The sequence below is a fragment of the Ceratosolen solmsi genome, unplaced genomic scaffold (genome assembly GCF_000503995.2).
Source record: "Ceratosolen solmsi marchali unplaced genomic scaffold, CerSol_1.0 scaffold10, whole genome shotgun sequence".
NCBI lineage: Eukaryota > Metazoa > Arthropoda > Insecta > Hymenoptera > Agaonidae > Ceratosolen > Ceratosolen solmsi.
In genome coordinates, this window is record NW_011948412.1 from 9821982 (window position 1) to 9845764 (window position 23783).

General features: G+C 40.9%; 1 protein-coding gene across 1 annotated transcript in view; it reads right to left on the reverse strand.

Annotated features, from left to right (window-relative positions):
* Ca-beta (Calcium channel protein beta subunit) overlaps positions 1 to 23783 on the reverse strand; it is a 105831-nt gene that overhangs the window by 9781 nt on the left and 72267 nt on the right. The window contains exons 3-9 of the mRNA XM_011502904.1: positions 8831 to 8947; positions 7279 to 7398; positions 5904 to 6117; positions 3142 to 3236; positions 1493 to 1629; positions 1224 to 1389; positions 136 to 508 (exon numbers count right to left, since the gene is read on the reverse strand). Coding sequence (XP_011501206.1) covers positions 136 to 508; positions 1224 to 1389; positions 1493 to 1629; positions 3142 to 3236; positions 5904 to 6117; positions 7279 to 7398; positions 8831 to 8947 — 1222 coding nt within the window. The remainder of the gene's footprint in view (positions 1 to 135; positions 509 to 1223; positions 1390 to 1492; positions 1630 to 3141; positions 3237 to 5903; positions 6118 to 7278; positions 7399 to 8830; positions 8948 to 23783) is intronic.

The following is a 23783-nucleotide window of genomic DNA, read 5'->3' on the forward strand; positions in this document are numbered from 1 at the left end:
ATAAATAAAAAAAAAAAAAATGATTAGAGAACGATCGAGAAGGCTTTTGGTTAGTCCGTGAACGAATGAACCCGATCGGTTGTTGTTAATCGCGCGAGGGACGCGGATTTTTTTTTACGAGCAGCGGTGGCGTACCTGAGGTGACGACGCGGGATGCAAGGCCGTCGGTGGGTGCGTCCGGGGCTGGTATCGACCGGGGCACCGCCGATATGACCGGCGGATGCGTGGCGCGCCAGTAAGCCTCGAGGTACTCGTTCATGTGCTCGCAGGCCTCGTCCAGCTGATTCTCGTCGAGGATTACGTCGAACATCTCGGGCGGACACTGCGAGAGCTTCTCCGCGGCGACCATTTGCACATTGAGGTGTCGTGCCTGGGACTTGCCTCGGGACTTTATCAGCCTGTGCAGAACCTTCGGCGAGGAGATCTTCAGGTACACGACTATCGGTGCCAGGCTCGTCTTGGCCAGCTGCGATGGGTGGTTTATCGTGTCGCAGTCCAGCACGACCAGCTGCAACAATCGCACATAATGACGATTTGCACCGTCGAAAGGAGCGCACCGGGGCATTCGTATCCGTTACAATGTCACGACAAGGGCGCGAGATATAATACTCGTATAATCAGAATTGACGCTCACGCGTACGTATTGCGCAAGGACGCGTCGGAGTTAAATTCTCGATTTTGGCCTTTTGTCGTTTGCGCGGTTACATTTTTAATTCATAATATTATATTATTATTTGGCCTTGGTTAGATGTGAATGGCGTCTTTATGAATTCGGCAAGGAATACTCGGCTATCGACACATTGCAAGCTACAGTTTTACGCGAAATATAATTATTATTCCAGAATTTTTCTTTTATTACACGCTGTTGGTATTATGTTGTTTCGTAGAAAACGGCCGAGTGGAATGAAAGTTGATGAAATACAGTGAGAAGGTATAAGAATTCGAAATAGTAAATTTTCCTTTACGATTAGATAAGGAAGGAACGATAGCCGAGCGACGAAATGTCACATGGACGTGAAAAATAATGCGTAATGCCCCAGAGTCGTAGCGAGTCGACTGACTTGACGTAAATATTCCACGGCACTTTTATACGATAAATGGTAAAAAATAAAAGAAATAAATTAATAAATAAATAACGACTAATAATAATGACGAAGGAGCATTAATGTATACCCATTACCAATATCGCTTGGTAGTTTAATAAAGTAATGTCAGTTACATACCTGGAGCGTCGAGGCAAGTTCAAAGATTCTCTCGATTTCAGCCTGCACTTCCGCTAAGCAACTACTTCTACTCGTCGACCTCTCCATGATAGCTCGTTTGGTCGGATTGTTAAGCATGGATCTCTTGGCCAACGAAATGTCGGCCATTACCCTCGTTATGATAATTCTAAAACATTGAGAAGGGAAAATAGAAGCAAATCGTTGGCTTAATCGGATCAAGTGCTCGTGACGCGAGTGGTAAGGAAGATAAGGGAACGAACGATCTCTACCTTCCCTCGAATCTATGTTTCAAAAAGTCAAAAAGCGCCTTCTGCATCATATCGGTAACTTCGTAACCTTTCAAAGATGGTCCCACTAACACGACAGGCCTCATTGAAGGAACAACATCGAAGGACGATCCGGCATCCTGGAACGTTTGTCGTTTGTTAAAAAATCTTCCTCCATGTATTATAATAATTAATAACAACAATAATAATAACAATAATAATAATAGTAGTAGTAGTAGTAGTAGTAGTAGTAGTAGTAGTAGCAGTCGTCGTAGTAGCAGTAGTAGTAGCAGCAGTAGTAGTAGAAGTTGTAATAATAATGATGATGATAATGATGATCATAATGTAAAGGTGGATGAACCGAGGTAGTCGATCACAGTCTCACGTATGTAAGTAAGGCTTTAAAGACTAAAAGCTTAAAAAAAAACATCGACAACATCGACGATTGATAATAATAATAATAATAACAATAATAATAATGGCCTTGTCCATTTTCCAACCATGCCACTATCTAAGCGCTACTTGTACGAAAGTGCATTACGGCGAGATTATGGTTTGCCCGTGGCTTTGTCTATCCTCGTCGACTCTTACGATAAACTTTCGTCCAAGTAACGCGCGTCTCGCTAAAACAAAAAAAAAACCAAAAAAAAGAATCTAGTACTAAAAATCTACTACTGGCCTTCTACCAGCTTTCGCACCGCCACTCTTTTGTCCATATTTGCGTATTTTGCGCTACGTGTAGAAAATTGAAAATATTTCGGGCTCGAGCTTTCGCTTTGAGCATTGTTATTCCGTAGACATTAATCACAAAATACATATTTACAAAAGATGCGAGCTCTCGAACTGTTGTCGTAATAAAACGACATAATAATAATAGTAGTAAAAAATAGTTGACCAAAATGTCAACAAAAACGTCAACAAAAATGTCAACACAAACGTCAACAAAAATGTCAACCAAAATGTTATCCACGCTTGAATTACGATATTTGATAACCATTGAGAATCCTAGAAATTCCAAGGGCTAAAACCAATCATCGCGTATAATAATAATAATTATTATTATTATTATGAAGAAATTTCGTTTGGTCGGTGGTGCCGGTTATTTAACGTTACCGCCTTTTCATATAAATATTTCACAATAAGATGTAGCCTCGGAGCCGAGAATTTGTGATGATTTGTGCCGAGATTATATTATTTTATTTGGAGCTGTCGATTGATAGCGAGACGACGCGCTAATAAAGCCCAATAAGCCACGCGGAGGCTTGACACGAAAAGTTCTCCTCTTATCGAATTTCTAGGATTTATCTAAAGTACTTTCGAAGCTAACCAAACAAACGTCCACCGCTATGCTCGACAGACTCATTGTACAAAAGTGAGTTTACCGAACACACGCGCACGCACACGCACACGCACACGCACACAGTGAGCTTATAGAATATATATATATATATATATATATATATATATAGAGCTTATAGACGAGGGCACAGCCGATGAAGAAAATAAAACTTTGCCTACGTCATACTAATTCATGAGATTATTTCTCATCTACGGTCAAGTAGATAACACAGATTTACTGATTTTACGAGGCATGAAAATAGTTAATACGCGCGATAGTAATATTAGATGAAAGTTCGTCTTAAACTTTTTACCGTCTTCTTAAAAAAGTTCATCCGCTTCTCCTTGGCTGGAGGAGTCAGCATCGCTCTACCAGGACGGATGTTGCCGACGCTATCGTTGTCATCACCTGGCGAGAGACCAAAAATCTTCGTAGTACTTCCTCCTCGTATCATTTAACGTTAAACACGCTTAGTGCATGCAATGCAGACTACGTAATCGATAATTGATAAAGCCATGCGAGCGTATTACCGATGCCGTAAAGCGTTGACGTGTCAATTTTGTACTCTGGATTTTCATCAGTCGATTGGCCGATCTTGCATAACGCTGGCCAATTCAGTTGTACGAAATCCAGTTGTACGAAATCTCGGTGCTCGATAAGTATTGGTAAATACGATAATAAGCGAGCAGTTATTGCTTACATGATATTACTAGCTCAACTCCATTACCAAAGCACAAATATCTAATAATGTTATGTTATGTATTAAGGATGCAGGATGATGAAAGTGACATTTTCATGACATTGTTCAACATAGCATTAACAAAACGCCAATGAGATTAATACATGAGATTCGTAACGTTTACAATTATTTACTATTACCATGATCTTCTTGGCACTTTTTCCACAAAAAGAAAGAAAGAAAGAAAGATAGAAAAAAAAAAAAAAAAAAAAAAAAAAAAAAAAAAATTAAGGCTCTTACATAAAAATGTACTGCTCGTTTGGCCAAATTAATAATACAAATGAATGATTGGTAAAAGTAAATTATAGCCAATAGTGATTGCAATCGATTTCAATGACGATAATATCGATATAAAACATAAAAGAACATAATAATAATGATCACGATCACGGTGATAATTACGGAAGGTTAATAATAATAGTATCAACGATGATGATGATAATAATAATAATAATAATAATAATAATAATGATGATGATGATGATGATGATGATGATGATGATGATGATGATGATGATGATGATGATGATGATGATGATGATGATGATGATGATGATGATGATGATGATGATGATGATGATGATGATGATAATAATAATAATAATAATAATAATAATAATAATAATAATTACAGAAATTTTACCCAATATACATATAGACGAAAATTATGCATTTAACACACAAACGAACATTGACATAATTTCCTGGTAAAAAACAATGTATGCACTCACTGAAATAAATATCAAGACTTTCAATTTAGGTTGGACGTAGCGTTAGAGGCGTTGAATTATTATATTCGTATAAATATATGTATTATTGATTATCTTTTGCAAATGTGATTAAGATAATGAAGAGTGGCAATGAGTAAAAGATGTATAATAGTAAATTGAATTAGATTAAGATGCATCGCAATTTGAAATAATTATTCACGGCTTGTTGATAGGAATAATGTAGTTGTCGACCAATTACTTCTAATTATAAATGATTTTGGCTGTTGGGGAAGCTCATTGACATTACTATTCCAAATGCAAATTGTGCTTATTCTATTTTTTGTAAAGCGAATAGAAAATGCTGCACTTAACATCACATTCAAATATAAATTATAATGATGCATATGTTTAAAATGGTTTTTGAAATTGAACTTTGAAATTTTAATAAATATTTGACATTCTCATTTTAGAAGAGGAAAGCCTTGAATCTATATTTTAATTTTCGATTGCGAATATATAAATTATTTTTAGTAGAACTATTTTTCCGTTTGCAATAAAATGTAAGTTAAATTTTCGTTTTGTTTTGTTTTTTTTTTATTTATTTATTTTGTTGTTGTTGATATTAACATGTTTTGATAAAAATTTTGATAAAAATGGTTATATCATTTACACGCGTCTATAGTTTTATGCAAATAATCATCATTTTTCACCAGGTATGGCAAGTAAATTTAATAATTGTACGAGGATTTTGAGTCAATAAAAGTAACATTAGCATTTGCATTAGACTGCCGTTTACAGTAAATCGAATGAAAACAATAACAAGGAATAAAATAGAATTCTTGCACGAGCATAACTTGAATTAATTAGTAATATATATATATAAAAAAAAAAAAAAAAAAAAAAAAAAAAAAAAAAAAAAAAAAAAAAAAAAAAAAAAAAAGACAACAGATAAGGGGACTAGGAATACAAAAAGTGAATAGAAAATTATTAAGGAGCCTCGATCAAGGATGAGGCTCCCTCGCTTTATTATAAACAAATTTCATGTAAACATTACGGCTGTTGATATTATTTGAGAATGAGATGTAGATGCGAGTGTGAAGTCGCGTCGTATTAGTCATCAGCTCTAAATGAATTCGATAGAGCAATTGCACGCCATCGATCGCCACTACCGATCGAAAACTCAAAAAATCACTACCTCGAGGGTCTTCGAGGTTACGACTCTAAATTTCGTTGATTAAAGAGAGAGATGTACGTATTCATGTGGGCACATAGGCATACATACGTACGTACACGTACACACTTGCGGGCGCGCGTGTGTGTCACTAGTCGGGTGTATAATTAGATAGATAGAGACGGATAGATAGACACAGTTAGACATGTACGGTACTTTATATATACTAGAGTTAAGAGACAAATTTGGCAAATAGACGATTAATCTCGTATTTAACGTACACATAAAAAATTGCACGACTGATCAAGATTTACATTTAAAATACAAGTTACGTAAGTAGCGATACATTGAGCCAAAAACAATAAAACAAATCTCTCTCGAGTCACATGTACAATTTGGACAAGTTTAAAGTAAAACAAGTAGCACGAGAACCGACAGGTTGTACATGGGGCTACCTGGTGTGGGCGGTGTGGAACCTCGTGAGGGCATACCGCTCTCACCAAGGTTCCCCGAAGACCCTCCGCGTGCACTCGAATAGGCGAGCTTGGTACCGCGTGCCCCGCTCGAATGGATTTTCATGGCGTCCAGCTTCGTCGGCGAGGGTATGAAGCCGACCTCGCAGCCCTCCTTCACGTGCCTCCCGATCCACCAGTTGGCGTCGTACTTCTCCTGCGCACCGGCAAACAATACGAACGGGCACGTCAGAACCTTCGCTTCCTTAGATACTCAAATCCCTCCTGCCCGCGCCCCGCTAACCGGCTAACCCGCGAGCCAGCAACTCCGAACCAAGTTTTCCTTTACGCTCTCGCGTTCAACCCTCGTGACTCGTTGCCGCGCTGGCGGGTCATGCATCCCTTAATCGCCGATCATATGATTTAGCTGCTCTGTCCACCCTCGCTTTAGCCCCACAAAATCGTGCACACCACTCGACACGCGAGTGTATTTATTTATTAGACTTTCGTCCTGGCATTTATTATTATTGCCCGAGGAGAGATTCTCCTTCCCATTAGCGTCGATCGATCGCTTCGGCTGATTGAATTTGACGCGCGCGATCGATGAGCACTCGTGGGATTGGGATAAAAGTACTTTGCTGCACGATTGTTGGTGATTGAATGAGACAGCAAAAGATGACAATTACACGCGAGGCCACAATTTCGTTAATCACGGAACGTTAAGCCGCGTTATAGGACGGCGTCTGGCAATTTTTCATTTCTGCGCTTATAAAGTCTCTTGTAATATTAGCCCCGAAGACTTAGATTCGCTTCATAATAGATTATTACAATTATGAATGTATAGCCGTGAACGTGCAATAATATCCGTACTCGTAGATTAAACGAATAATTAAAAATGCACAAGTGTTGCGCGTCGCATATATTAAGGGTAATTCATAAGTATAACGCGTTATCGCAGCAATCAATGGGAACGCGAAATTTGATCGTAATTTAGCCATATTAGTTAATTGTCAAAAAAATATGTAAATTACGTATATTATTTGCTAACATTAATTGCTAAATCTCTTTTCTCTCCCATCCCCACCACCAATCCCCCTCACCAATCCCCCTCACCGCGCTTCGACCGCCCTCATACGTTTGCCTAATTGCATCGACGAACTAATCCGTTAGGCGCCTATTACGAGTAGCTAAATCATATGACTTTTATATGTATATTAATAACTTTGCTCTCGGTATATAATCTATCAATTACAACAGCTTCATTAAATTTTCGCTAATCAGCTTAACTATTGAGATATTTAATACATTCGAGCGAATCCCAAGATCGTACATGGCATGGAGATGAAAGATGATGCGATCGCATGCTTTTCTATGTTACCTTGATGTAAAGAAAGTCTCGAACTTCGAAACTAATGATAGAATTATGAAAGGGCTTGTCGTCATCCAAGGATCCATCGTAGCTGACATTCGTTCGCACTGCAAACGCTACTGGCTTCATCTGTGGGGAGAAATTCAAAATTTCCTTTTAAATAATAACGATATCGCGTGACGGCCTCTTATCCGTAGCTCCGCAGGGCATTAAACGATTGGCAATACAATGTTATGTAGTATTCTTTTCTAGGCTGCCACCAGCCATACAATACGCGAGGAAATATAAATTATTGAAATGTAATTGTTTGGATTTATAGTGCCGCTACTTTTATTATCTCTCCATATAAATATATCAAATACTTGAGACTATATTTAGTGTAAAGGTATATTTAGTGTGTATTTCGATCTTTACCGTATATATTGATATACCGCCCTGTGTCCAAGTATCATTTAATGAATTTAATACAATAATTTACATACACATTAATTGACCGATATAAAAATATTGCGCGTTACGGAATAATTTTACATAATAATGATTTCTAAATTTAAGCGAAAGAGGATAGAAAATTTTATTTTAATATCTCGATAGTGCAACGTGAAATTTATCTAAAAACGTGAATAGGCCGTCGCGAGAAATATTTTTCACCAAATGAGCTTTTGAATAAAGAAAATGTATTTCTATCATCGGGCGCTGCTTTCTTCTTAAAATAGCTCGAACGTTGAGAAGAGTCGATCCATTAGTGTATAAGGAAGGATTATCGTCTCTCTCTCTCTCTCTCTCTCTCTCTCTCTCTCTCTCTCTTTCGGCTCGATTATCTTTTATAAGATGCGGAAGTAGCAGTGAAGATCGAAAGAGAAATGCAAGGCGGCGAATAATAAACGCGACAAAATTTTCTTTCACCAAGACTCGATTATTATTTGTAAATGAAGTTGTGCGGAATTTCGGAAGTGCTTTTTTCAAACGGCAATCTTCCGTCCAATAACTCGCGAGCATCTATCTTATAAGCCGCGTAAGTCTGCTTTATCGCCGCTTTTTCTTTTATCCATTATTCCTATTTCCTGTTCTACATTACATTCCATTTTAAAAGCCTCCTCCTCCCAGCCCCCGCCACGCCCCGCCCCACTCCGCTCCGCTCCACCACGCTCCACCGCCACGTCGCGCACCATATATCACGACCCGAGAGAGCTTATATTTATATCTAATGGCAGTTTTTTCTAAAGCAAATACGGTCAAACAACTGCGACTCGCTTTACGGTCGTACGAATTCCGCTTAATGAAACGCGATACGACGTAACATCAGTCCACGAGACTCGTATAATAAATTTTGAACCTTTGGCTGGAAGGAAGGTCCGCACGAAATAAACCAAGACCTAATTTTGTAATCTCACGGGGCGGGTAAAGCGATTTGATATTCCGAGCCGGAGAAGGTAGTATAAGCGAAATGAAATAATAATAATAATAATAACAACAACAACAAAAACAAAGCAAAAAAAAAAAAAAAAGAAAAAACACAAAGAATAATGAAAAAAGTTAGAAAGAGAACAGATAAACTCACCCTGGCTCTGTCGAGTAAAGTGAGGGCATCCCTTTCCTTCTCGCGGCGTAAGCTTTCTTTCTCTTCGTCCAGCGAGAGATCGGAGCTCGGCTGTGAGTAGTTCGAGTCCGCCGAGCCCTGAAACATGTATCGATTAATTTTTTATACCTTGGACTAGTAAAGATGTCTTAGTAGATATATATATACACTACAACAAGTTCTACCCTATGCTTTCGCCAATTCATTTATTTTTCTTTCCTTCATTTCTTTTTCTTACACTTTCTCTTCTTCTGCGAAACACAGTTTTAACGTCGCTCTATTCGCTAAGAAGCGTAGAGGAGCTTAGTATCGAGCTAAATTCTCATACTTGTTATTATTTTCACAATAATGTAGGCTGCTGAATTTAAATCACGATAATTTATTGCTCTGTGTACTGTCCAAGACTAAATTCGAAAGCGTCGAGCGAAAAGTTGGCCTGCAAGTTCTATCTACTTTAGCGGATAATATATTTATACTCGTAATTTACGCTAAGAAATAAATAAATATTTTATAAATGTTGATTCACGGCAGGAGATTTTATCTTATTGCCTGAAATTATCGATGGCTACCAGAGCTAATAAGAAAGTAAAATGCTCCTATACTCTATAAATCTGCATTGGCTATTCAATCAAGTTTATACGTAGCGTTCGTAGCCCCTATATGCGTGTGCGTGCGCATACATCGTAATCATTAGTGAATTATATTTGCAGGGAATATTTGCATAATTGCTGCCTATTAACTCATTTAATTGCAAAGTTTTCGGTAAAATATATATACGAATGAAGGCGATATAGTTATATTATATTGTTCCTATAATCGTTTCAATTTATATAATTTAATTATCATCATTGGTAAATTGTTTCCGTATTAGATTGGTAGAAAACTACAAATCTAAAGACATTTACCCTTCGAGGTCAACGTATGAGCAATTTTTGAAAGCTAATAAACAAATGGTTTCATCATGCATAACAATTCCAATTAATTTTGCGTAGGGAATTTAATTTCGAAATTGTGTTTATTACTATTAAATTGAATACTTTGTTTCGTTCAAAATGAGCAGAATTGCTAATAACGAATGAAAATGGGGAATCTACGCTCGCTTAACATTAGTGGCGCTAATGATATTCTTAAATGACATTTCAGAATGAAGATGATCTTTTTCGCGAATTAAAATGTTTCGCGCAATACTCGATTCGTCGCCATACAATACACAGAGCTTTTTTGCCTGTGCATACACACGTGTGTACTACCGACTTGAACGTTTTTCGACAAATGCGTGGGGGAGGGGGAGGGGGAGGGGGAGGAGGAGGAGGGGTCCACGGGCCAGCGACACCGAATGTCCCGAAGAAGTTTAATCTCGGCGAGGCCGATCCCGTACCACGCGGATCCTTGCACGCGTTTCATCGATTTACCGTTTTGGCGTGCACGACACACACGCACGGCACATGTTATTGGCCATATTTGGCGCGGTCGCCATTTTGGCGGCCAAGTCGACCTGGCAGTAAGCTGTACAAATGGCCGCAACCACGACTTTACAAGTACCGGGACACGGGCTAGTTAGAGCCGGACGGGCCAATCATCCACGGGCAAATCATATTTGATGCAACATTAGCGCAACAACAACTAGTCGGAATTGAAATTAAAATCCTTGAATGGAATAAATATTTCTCGTATGGGAATATCATGTATATAATATCTCGAATTTATTGAAAGTTATGGTGATTGAAAGGGCGTTTGTCAAGTTAAAATTGTTTGGCAAGTAATTTTTCTAAAATATATAAAACTCGAGATTGGGGAGATTTTGGATGGATTGGAGGATGGAGTGCCGCGAGTGGCAACAACATCGACTCGCGAATCTCAAATTTTGTCGCCGAGTATCCATTATTCTGCTTGCTTACTTCTCTTGCTTTTCTTCTTTAATGCGACGACATTAATAATAATCACATTGTCTATCATTGACTGTCGATTGGAACTTTTGCACGGCTCTTTGCTTCTTTAATTATACAGTGGACAATTTCTGGTCGCAACGACTGCAAAGCACATGGTGAATTATATAATGTTTCAAATAGAAATGTCGCTACGTATAAACTACGAACTTTCTCAAAGGCCTCTAAACAATATTGTTGGACTATTGACTTAATAAGGCTTTCGTCAAGCTTCGTTCCCATGCCTCTTTAAACTATAATGAGAATTTCAAAAGTTTTTCAAAACGACAACGAACGAGAACAATGTAATGGACTGACGGATGGACAGTGAAGTAACAGTTCGAAGACTACATTTACAACCTGTTCGATGAAGATTTGACGCGGATATTATTTCCCTTATGTGAAACGTTGTGAGGGACGGCCTACGAGGGATAGTTGGGAGGGAAGGGCACGAAATACAATTAAGTGTAGAGAAGAAAATTACATAAACCGTTAGGTGGTCAATTTTTATCTTCTTTCGGTAATAATGAGACAAGCCACCCCAGTGTACTAACCTGCTCTGCGTCCCTACTGAATTATCGCATTTATACGATAATTGCTCGTGGAAAGAAATGTTTTTCAATAACCATGTGTGGTGTTCAATTATAATGCCGAACGATGTAGGAGATAAAGTTAACGCGAACTATTTAATCATCAGCTGACACGCGTTACACCACAAAATTGATTTTTCATGTAAAAGCGATAACTCCACTCTCCCATCGCTCCTCATAACATCGTTAAAAAGTAAATTAATATAAATATGCGACCGCGTCATTTTTACAATATTAAGTCGGTCCATTTACAAAATTCTAATCTTATTGTTAATTTATGGGATTATCAATGTGCCGAATTAATGTCAGGTAGTGTAAATTTTATGATTGTTAACGTATCGATTATTTTATGGCTAACAGCTACGAACTATGACGCGGCAAACGACATTAGTAGTCGTTACGTACCAATACCAACGCAAATTATATTTAATTGTTTATATACGTCGTTTAACTAATATTATGAATAAATTATCAACTAAATGATGTAATATTTTATGATGATTTATAAGACAATCGCGTGTACTCGCAAATTATCTCACGCCATAAAAACAATTACGATTCTATACAATTCAATACACAATTTTATTACAATTTCGTTGTATTTCATCTACTTTTATTATCCAAATGATAACGGTTGGTCACAAATATTATTAATTTTCATAACAATGATGAAGAAAAAAGTGTATACACGTAGGGAGCATATTTTATATGCTCGTAATCATAACTATATATATATAATGTATGTATGCATGTATTTGTCAAAGCAGAAATAAATACTGGATGGCCTAATTCACATTTATTGGAATTATAAATACAAATTTATATCATTTTAAATGGTGAGTGGCATGTCTAACGGTAATTATGCCAAGGTCGACGAACTTTACTCAACTTTATTTATTCCCTTATTTATTTATTTTTTCATTTTTAATAAGCGTAATATATGGTGATGATATTGCGAAGAAGCAAAAAAAATCCATAAATGTTAAACCAAGTATTGATTGTCTTACAACCAGCAAATAATTGATCTTTCGAGTGAAATAAGCTCAAACTGACAGATTTGCAATATTGCATACAAATTCCTTTAATTACGAAGAATATTTAATATCGTATCTTTAAGCTTTTTAAAAAAAAATTAAATAAATAAATAAATAAATAAATAAAAATATGTATATAAGATGACAATTTGTTTTTATTACAGACATTCGACTGTATCGCGTCAATCAATCGTAATATCCGAAATATCTTGTGAAATTAAATATTATGAATTTTATGCAATTGTCAACAACCTTGCAAAGATTACAAAATACATTTTCTATATCTTAAACGAACCGAGATCTTCGATTGATGGAAAGTGCTACTGTACTCAATATATTAAATTACTTTTTACAATTGCTTATGAAACACTATTCAATGACACCTTACCGTGGAAATTTTCTTTATAAATCCAATGGAATTTCTTGAGCCTCTGATGAGTTAATGCAGTTAATGTAATAGTCGGTAAAAATTGTCACTAAGACTTTGTTTTTTAACTAATTTAATTATTAATATTTCATGTCCGTCAAATGGCCTCGATCGCAAAAAGTAAAGGATTAATAATGAGCAAAAAAAAATTAATTGACCATTGACTACGTAAGTAAGGTAACTAATTACGATATTAAACGTTAATGTGAGTAAATATTTCAAAGTCTTGCATGTCAGCAATGTAATATAAAACCTCCTAATAAAAAATGTTTCACGGACTCTGTGAAGCGCCAATAAGCCGAGCTTATCTCGCTCTTCCAATTATCGCTATTACTTTTCTTACTGTTAGCCAAGTCGGGCTCAGTCGACGGCAACTCGGGTTTTGTGAAATTTAATAAGACGCGCGGAAACGAAATATACCTTGAGAGATAAAAATTCAGTAGCTGCGGGCAGAAGGGCCAAGAAAACATAACGAGAAAATGGAAATGAAAAGGTAGGTATGTTTCTTGGCATGGATGATTGGATTTGATTTTTGGGCGACTATTCGGTCTCTGGAAAGGTCGTTGTCATAGCAACATCTTGACTCGTCCTATACACTTCCCATGCGCTTTATACATCGTTGATGGGATTAAGACAAAAAACAAAATAACATACACAAAAGTAATGAAATTTTCCTATCGCGTTCTTGAAAATAAATAAATAAAAAAAAAAACAAAAAAAAAACACGTTTATTTCGTTGTTTATTTTATAACCTGTGGCAATATTTACTAATTGCCGAGAAAATCTCGTGCCCTTTAAAATTGTTTAGAGTTTCGTTTTACCATCGATTGCCATCATTTTTTTTTTATTTTATTTTAATGAATAACTTTATCAATAAATCTCGCATGCGAAAATGTCAAATTTCTCAATGTGTATAGCAGAATACGCGGCATCGCTTTACGATATTTTCGCGCTATTTATGTATTTGGAATTTATCACAATTATTATAATGAACGACTTAATCAAATTAAATCACGGTTTATCCAATTACATTAGATCTATTTATAAATTCTAATGTACAAACGAATTGTTGAGTGCGAACATTAAATCAGACGATAAATATTGTATGACGATAATTGGAAATAAAATTAATTTTAATTTTTAATTTATTTCTTATTTAACGCCATTATGCATAATGTTAAGAAAATTTTAAGAAATAATTAAGTAAATTTACGGCAAACTGGTCGTTTGAGTTGAACAAATTTTGAAGCTCCGATAATGAAAAAGACAAATGTATCATTTCATTGTGCACGTAATCTCCAATTTCAATATCCGATGTGTTTACTTTGATAAAATGCAACACTCGATGCATTAATCTGCATAGCGTTGTATTACAAACTAATTTGCTATTATTCGTTTAAACTTCGCAGCCGTGACTGAAAAGCTCTGATTAATACAAACTCGTATAAATTATTAATTGGTAGAAGAAAAAAAACCCAATTTAGTAATATAAATGCTTATAGATATGAATTATAAATATTCAATATTTTTGTTCGGCCCACTGACACGATGCTACTTGACAAAAAAAAAAAAAAAAAAAAAAAAAAAAAAAAAACGAAGTAATGATAATTAAGAAGGTAAGTAGTCGACCGATTAAGATGGAAAATGATCTCTTTCCATAAAACCAGCTTATTATGCATTTGTACTTGAATAATTGTCGAGGAAAAGACAAGACTACCGTGAAGGCTGACAGTTATTTTGATTGAAATGGGGCTTACATATACGAGAAATTCTCGAGGGGATCCGGTCGAAGGTCAATCCAAGTGAAGAAATCATCCTTTGTCCTTATCGAGTGCGAGACAGAATTAAGTAAAGCTGAAAAACCGAAACGGTCCATTTGTTTCTTGTCGAGATGAAGCGGCGATTAAAATCAAGACAGATGAGGCTGTGTGGCGCGAGAGGAAAATGTAAGGAAAACAAAAGAAGTAATGATAACATAAATAAAAAAAAAATATATTCGAAAATAGAAGGAGAAAGTCACGTATACAGGGAGTGGATGGGTTGTTGTAGATTGCTCGTGGTGGTAGCGGTGGGGGTGTTGATGGTAGTCGTAGTTGTGATGGTGGTGATGATGGTGGTCGTGGTCGTGGTGGTGGTCGTAGTGGTGGTGGTGGTGGCGATGGTGGTGGTGGTGATGGTGGTGGTAATGGAGATTCACTGGCACATATGCCTGCCGATGTTTCGCGTTATGGAAATGGGCAAGTGGATGCACAGGTGTCCGTGATTGTGTAAACATACACACAAACACACACGCGCGCTCGGCACTAGCTAGTCGGTGGCTGATCGGTGTATCAAGATACGGCATCGTTACGGGAGGACAGTTACGTCCAAAGTACAGACGCCCCGTGGTATTTTAATTATTTACGCATTAATAATGATGATACACGCAGCCGAGTATCGAGCATCTGTGGGAGCAAGAACAACCACAATGTAATAAAATCTTGTGGTCTGTAATCGGTGTGCGCCGCGTAGGAATATTTCATCGTTTACGGACAAGCGAGAAGAGCTCGTATACGGGCTGGATAAAAATTTAAAAAGGACTGAAAGGACGATATTTTGCGGTGCTCATAGCATCAATGAGAGTAGGCACGTAATATCATCAACGAATCAATTGAATGAAGTTAGCGCAATGCGGCCTCTCCATGCTATTTCACATTAAGTAACTACAATTGATGCAAGAATACCTAGGATTCTCGAGCTCGTCAATCGATTAATGTCCTTCTTATAACTTATCGTAACAAAATTAATTAAGCGGTAACTGACAATCGCGGCTTACTTTTAATTCTTGGACAAACGCTCGCCTTAAGAATTTATTGCCGCCAACACTGACGGCAGTGCAGTCCCCTCCTAAACTACAAGATTGCCAATACAATGCACCACACCAGACATATTAGCGATAAGACGCTCGTTCACGAGACTCGATCCTCATTCCAGAATGAGGAGTTGCGGTCTCTCGCTCCTTAGGGCGGCCGATCGTACCTGAGTGAAAAGCTTGTTATAGCCGGAATTGTGCTGATTGTATCCGATCATCGCCGTAAGCGACTCGGCTACCTTGTCGCGCGCTTAGCTGCTGCTTCCGCCCTGACGTGTCGTTGTTACAACCTTCGTGTCCTGCGCTACTGCATTGCGTCTTTTCTCAGCAGTCGCGAAAAGTCGGTCCTTCGACACCACGGCCCCGCCGCTACACCGCTATGTTTATCGGGCGCCGTTCTTTACTGCTCCACTGTACGCACGCACGCACGCACGCACGCACGCACGCACGCACGCACGCACGCACTCTTTTTCTCACTCAACGTTCGCTACTTTTTCCGTTTACGTTTACAAGCCATTCGGCTAAGTCTCGAGCTCGCATCTCGAGCTGTCGTATCCTCACCTTCGCGGCATATGGGCCGACGGGGTCCGAGGGACGGCTCCACGCGCCACGAATTTACGACCGACGACCGTTGCCCTGCCGACGACTTGAAGTTACGTCGAGTCGTCGTGGTAGGCGTGAGGCGCCGATTAACGGGCGGTAGGGAGGCAACTTGGACTTGGCAGGAACCGCGAGAGACACGCGTATGGGAGACAGCGAGCACGACGACGCCGACGACGACGACGGCGACGGCGGTGGCGGTGGCGGTGGCGGCGGCAGTGGCGGCAGTGGTGGCAGTGTTGGCGGCAGTGTTGGCGGCAGTGGCCGTTGCGGCGCGTCAACATCGCATCGCCAGGCTAACCTTCTGGCCGTGTCGACCGGAGTCCCTCATTTATTACACCGACTAATATTAAGACTTGACGATGTCACGGTCATACTCATCTTCGTCGTCGTCGTCTTCATCGTCGTCATCGTCCTTATCGTCCTCGTTCTTATCCTCACCCTCCTCACCCTCCTCACCCTCCTCCTCCTCCTCCCATTTCTCCCCGTAGCCGACCAAATGTGATTTTGCAATGTGCAAATGTGTATGCCGATCGAGCTGCGATCACCTCCTACGCATTGTTTATCCCTCGAGGAAAGCTTGCGCGTACGGTGAGACGCGGGATGGCGGACGATTTTACGGCGCGCAGCATCCCCACAATGGGCGATTCGTGTAGGAAAAGTGAGTAAGGAAGTTGAGATGGAGAATTAGAGAGAGAGATAGAGAGAAAGAGAGAGAGAGAGAGAGAGAGAGAAACTCGGGCGAGCTGGAGGACTACCGGGTGGGTCCAGGACGCGACACTGCCCCGCAGCGAGGGTATCATCTCGCGCCCCAATGCCTCCTCGTTTCCTCGCGCACGCAGGCGCGGGGCCGATGACTCTCTTCGGGAACGGCCCGCCAGAGGTGGCGATGGTCGGACGATCGACGACACCCCCCCCCCCGGTGAAACAGCCGTACGATATCGATCCGGAAAAGCGCCCCTCCGCTCGGATGCCAGGCCACTGCACCCTACATTACGGCCTCCGATCACCCCACCACACTTCACCCTCGCGCCACTGGCTCTAACGCCTTCGAGTGTGTTATCGCGCGGTACGCGCGTGCCAAGGCCTATGGTGTACCGACAGCCCGAGCCGCATCGCCACCGCAACCTGCTCGCGCTGTTTTCGATCCGCATTGCCCTGCGGCATTCGCACTTCCGGGAGCTCGAGCGTTCGCTTCGGCCCCTCCGTGGGGCTCCTCTCTCAGGCCCCCGCCACCCATTCCCCTGCATTGGTGTAATACGTGAAATGACAAGCCCCTCATTGCGGATGCAGCTCGTGCACGGGTTCCGATAGCAAGGAGTCGGTTAAGGGAGCGGCCCCACGGGAATTCCATTCGCTCTGACGATAATCGAACGTGGCGCCCTCGAAAACACTGGCAAACTCGGCCAACCTGGTTCGTTGCTTAATAGCATACAACCTCATAGCCGAGGAACCGCACCCCAGTAAAAAAATTTTCCCGTTTAAGGTTCCGTGGGTCCGCACGCGGACTCATGTCGCGGCCTTTCTCCACTCCCGAACAATTATTCATTTCGAGCGGACTCATGAAGCCGCCCCCCTCCTCCATCCCCCTCCTTGTAGCAGCGTGTTGAAAATCGAGCGTCGGGGAGTATTGGACTATGCAGGTCGACGAGTCTAAGTTGAATGGGAGACGTTGGGGGTGGTGATGAGCGGCGCGTGCCTATCCTCCTTCCATTCCCCCCACCCTCACCCCATCCATCAGCCGTACCACATGTATTTTAAGCGGTCGCCCTCCCCCCACCCACCCGCCCGTGAGGAGAGTACTACTGCTGGAAAAAGGCCCCGTGTCAAGACGATGCCATCCATCTTCGTGCATTAGCCCGATATTTTTAGATCGAAAAGAGAGAGTAAGGCGAATTTGTCAATAGTGAACTGGCGACGGCGGGAGTCGGCGAAATACAATTGTGCCGCAAGTCAATTCTCTGTCCACCGAGTCGGCCTCGTTCCCCCACTTCCAAAACCCCATTACTTCCTGTACCTTCATCGACTGCACTGATTTTAGTGTGCACCTTGCTTCTCCTCTCTACAATTTCCAATAACTCGGGGCACCCAGTCGTATTTATAGACTGGATAATGCACTCGTCCCCCGGTTCCGTAGGTTCTGCCTCGACCGATCGACCAACCAATCGCTCCACGACCCCCCCCCCCCCGCCGGGCAAAGATTTTTTTACGGAAAAATTACATATCGCGTTAATTATGTTTTTTTATTAACTTGCGATTCGAAGCTCGAGCTTGACGTATTTTTCCGACCAACTTTCCGAGTCCTTGGCATTTCACGATGGCGAGTTTCACGTTGACGAATACGTAAGGACATTACAAGATAATGGGACTTTTGGTTCGACGTATTATTCCAATAATAATAGTAGCGCGCATTAGTAGTTTGAAATGCCTTTTCCCCGCTAGTTTGCTTGTTTGTTAATGGAACTGAATAGCAACTGCCATTGCGCATTTTAATACGAAAGGAGGGGACTTTGGTTGAAATTGACGTTTCCGTGAAATTCACATTTCTTATAACGCGTGCCTTTCTTTCGCTTTTATCTCTGCCCTGCCGTCATTCAGTAAGGGGCAGGGAAAATGTCCCTTTGTAAGAAAAATTTTAACAAGCTCGTGTAATGCGAGTCTAGACTCGTAATAGCATTGTTATAAAAATGTAGAGTCCAAAGTTGTATTATAAATAGTAATGGCAAGGGACAGGTTGTTTCAAATTTCATGATGCTCTGATAAAATTCTCCGTTGTAATTAACAAACTGCCGGGCACTCGTAATATAACACCGAGGATGTAAAATACCAAAGTTCAATAAGTCATTCAACAAAGATGCACGACGTACGGAAACCTACTTTGAACTTGAGCTTGTCATCTTGTTGAGAATATTGACATGTTAATATGGACATGCTATTTTAACTATATACATATACATTTGCATACATGCGCGTATATGCCAGGTTGGGCTGGAAATATGAGGAGAATGTGGGAACTGAACTTTTAGTATACAAAGTTGCTAAGTGACATTTAGGGATTTAAGATGTCGGGCGAAACGGTAGAGATAAGGTAGAACTCCGTACCAAATAATTATATTACGGGCATCTACGTATGTATCTTGCCGAAACTATTCTTAGCAAAACTTTATACAACACTATTTTCGTCACATTTACATTACAGTGTGCTGCTAATGAAATATATTAACAAATAATGTTATACGATGGAATTTCAAATGCGGGCGCACGCTATTCTTTGCCTAAAATCTAACATTACAAGCAATAATCTTCCATTTTACGATTATATGGTTAGTTTGAGATTTCGATTATTCGCAAATATTTCGCATAATGTTACATCGACTATCGTTGATCATTTGGTAATATAATGTTTTGGCATTATGAAATATAAACGAGTCACATTATTTTCAGTACTATTACGATAAGTTCCGTCTATCGTCTTATGCATTTACAGACGATTTTTTTTTTTTTACCAACGTACTCTCTCGCAATAACGAACGAGCCTCAATGATTTCCTTATGCATGCAAAAGACGTGAAAGACAGGACAAATTCAACTAGGCGGCACAGTTTCTGAGTAAAGAGTAGTTCGCATTTAATTTGTAGCGTTTCGGTCTCGCAGTAGTCAATTGACGATATAAAAAAGATGATAGAAAAGATTAAAAGTACAATTCTCTTTCTCTCTCTCTCTCTCTCTCTCTCTCTCTCTCTCTCTCACTCACTCACTCACTCACTGACTCGCGTACACACACACGCGCGCGCGCGCGAGCGTATGTAAAACAATGCAATTGAAATGCTTACGAATCGACCAATTAACAATATTATCAAACATCATACTAATATATCGACTGCACGCACACGCACGCACACACAAACAAACAAACAAACAAACAAACAAACAAACAAACAAATGCCTTTCGTAATGCTGCTAAAGGGGTGGGGGTGGGAGGAGGGGGGCGGGTGGTGATCGACGAGCAATTTTAAGCATTAGAGTCAAGCAATAACCAAAGCTCTCGCCTTGATCGAACACGAGAACTGGTAAACTTGCTGAAGATGTTTGTAGCGCGTCGATTGAGAGGAAATAGAGGAAAATAAAAGAACATACTCGCAGCGAAGGAAGCGTCGGACTCGAGTTATGAGCCACGCACAAACATTTTACCTCCTGTAACTCGTGTCGTGTTTTATTAACAAAATCATGAAATTCGCATTGGCCCTAGGACTTCCAGCCTAATGACGATCTAAAGTTGAGCGCGAGTGCATCGAGTGGAGTGGAGTGGAGTCGAGTCGAGTCGAGTCGAGTCGAGTCGAGCCGAGCCGAGCCGAGCCGAATGTACCGAGTCGCAAAATGCCTCGGCAATCTATTTTCCGAGAGGGGCGATTACGTTAGAATAGACATGTCAGAGTGGAAGCGAAAATGCCAGAGGGAAGAGGCGCTTGGAGCTGGTGAGGTGAGAATCTTGCCGAGGGATGAGCGGCGTCGCGCAACGTCACTACCTCACAATTCGTGTGATAGGCGAACCTCTTACCTTCCTCTTGCCGAAGGGCTTGTAGTGATGCTCGCGCTTAATCGGGCGCCTCAAGTGGGCCATCGCGACTAGGTGCGCGTCCTGGGCCTCGGCCCAGGGCCCCGGGGCTTCCCTCCTCCTCGGCCAATCAGCTGCTGTCTACGACCTTGGCGCGCGTATCGATCGCCGATCGGTTCTCGACGGCTGCGCGCCCCCCGACCGACCGACCGACCGACCGACCGACTGACTCGACTCCTCGCGGTGGCGACGACGAGAGCCGCGCGGCGCCCGACCTCCTCCGGTTATAAATAAAGTTCGGCCGATCCGGTGCCAACTTAGCCGCCACCACCGCCTTCCACCGTCACCACCGCCATCGCTGCCGCCACCGCCACCACCGCCGCCACCACCATCATCTCCACCATAATCGTCAAGCATAATCGTCAAGCATAATCGTCATCATCATATTGCCATCGTCGACGTAACGACACTTTGGTGTAAGGCCTCGAGAAGGAGGAGGAGACCCTGCCCAGCCTCGGTTCCCGTTTGTCTTTTTATCTTTGGCCGCTATAATCGTGGGCCTCGGTTCGACCCAACGTGCCACGGACGTCTCACGCTCAGCCGAGCTTTTCGTGTTTCTTGCCGCGAGGACTTTGAGCGACCGCCGCTTCCGGCGCTACCTCACTTCCGCTTTTGTTCCCGATGAGCATTCGGATGCCTCATCGCAGCTTCGTTGCGATACTCTCGAGCCGCCCTTGAAATACCACGACGACTGCGCGCTAAAGTATAAATACCCTCGGCCTAATGGAGCAGCGGAGGAATGCGATTGTCGACTCGCGGTAGCCTCACGATGATTTACCGCGGCACCGAATGGACACGTTTGCACAAAAGTCTCGTAATTTTACAAACTCAATGTCTTCTCCCAATAGACGCTCGGCTGCCAAAAAGCAAAACCAAAAAACAAAAAAAAAAAAAAAACAAAAAAAAACAAAAAAAAACAAAGCTGAAATATCTAAGCGACAAAATAGGCTTTAAATATATATAGTGGATGGATGGATCGGCTATTGTGCTCGTTGAGTGTTTGCCTACTTCCGGGGCAAGCCGATTCGATTATCTTCCCATGACTAATGTCAGATTAGTCTTCTTTGTCATATGTTCTCTCTCTCTCTCTCTCTCTCTCTCTCTCTGCCTTGTTTGCACGTGCGAACTAACTACTCGTCACGGCGTGCGCTGGTGATTCCCCCAATAAACGTGACTTCGCCTACGAAACGATTATCTTCAAACTACACGTCGATACCTCGACGGCCGATAATACGAGCGGACAGATCCCTGCAGTATCGGCGAACGTTATTGCCGCTTGCATTCACGAGCGGTAGCGCGGCCACGCGAATGTTTCGAAATGTGTAATTAGATGTCTCTATTATGATGTTGGATCACACTGTGTGTGATGATCCGCGAGTTGAACCAGTCGACGAAGCCAAGCGCTTATTTTATTTTATACCACCGAATGATTAGTTAAATAAAATAAAAAATATTAATATTAATATTAATATTAGTAAAATAGTTGTTCTGTAACGATTCGTCGTACACAGCCAAACATAATAATTGGAATTTAGTTTAACAAAACAATATGCCATTAGCATAAAGAGATCATTTATTGCTCATTACAGGTTTATTGGCATTAAAGAAATAAATAAGTAAATAAATGATATAGTGAATCTTACTTTGTATATAGAAAATTGCAAATGAATATTAAATTATGTTAAATTATGATGAATCACGTGACACGTCCAGTTTTCAAGCCGTCGTACGATATTTTCTCTAAAAAATTTATAAATGAATAATAGACATTCCCCATTAATAGCAATTACCAAAGATTCAATATATTTCTTGATTTTCTTATCGTCGTTGTTGTCGTTGTTGTTGTTGTTGTTGAGCATGATAATTGACTTCTTGTACTTTCCATGCAATCCGTATTTCCAACATACGTACGTGAAATATCATTTGTATTTATAATATAAATATGATTTAAAATTGTAATAATATAAAACAAGCGCTGTCCAACAATGGATCGTGGATGTCTTTCATTTAAAAAAGGAATGAAATATCGTTTCGATATACGCCCGCTGCCCCTTCTCCATTGTACCCGTAAAGTAAGATTTATTTTGTATATCCTAGAAAACAACTATTCAAGTGCGCATACGTTATGCGCCATATAATAGGTAGGCAGGCTCACCAGTACGTAGGAAGAATTTCACGAGACGTTTGCTGGAATGTGATTAGGAAATATTCCAACCATAGGTATATACGCTCGCACTTACCTACATACGTACCTACGTATCCATTTACGTAAGCATATATGTTTAACGGTTTTTTAATCACGAAGCGATCTTCCTTCCTATTGTACCCACTTAATCACGGGGCCATCCAAATTAGGAAATATCGCTTGTCCGCGCGGCTCATATGACAAGGAATATATCACTCTGCCCCCATGTAAATGAGACAATTATAAGAGTCGGTAAAAAGTTTCTATTTTAATTATCAAGAATCGATGGCCAAGTATAGTTAGGGTGAAGCTAAGCTCCCGCAGGCAGCGGGCGTGAGATTTCATTCGTATTCAAATGATGTATTTTAAGAAAATGGAACATTCCTGACTATTGGGCGGGCACGACGGACTGCGGCACTTGCCCGATCGCTCTCGCTAATGCCATAAACACGCGCGCGACTCTTAAAAGCGAAGGGGCGGAGGCGTAATGGAGAGCGACGCGGATTGATCGGTGGACGCGCGCCCTTTTCCTTTTTAATAATCCCACCGCCGGCCGTCGCCGTCACCACCGCGTTATTTTCGTCCCGTCGAGCCCCCGCCGCCCGAAACCGCCGCCACCTCCCGCCCCCGCGCGCGCACGCTACCGGCGATCCCCACCGAGGACAGTCCGCCCTCCGCCAGCGCTTCCGCCCGCGCGCTTCATCGTCTC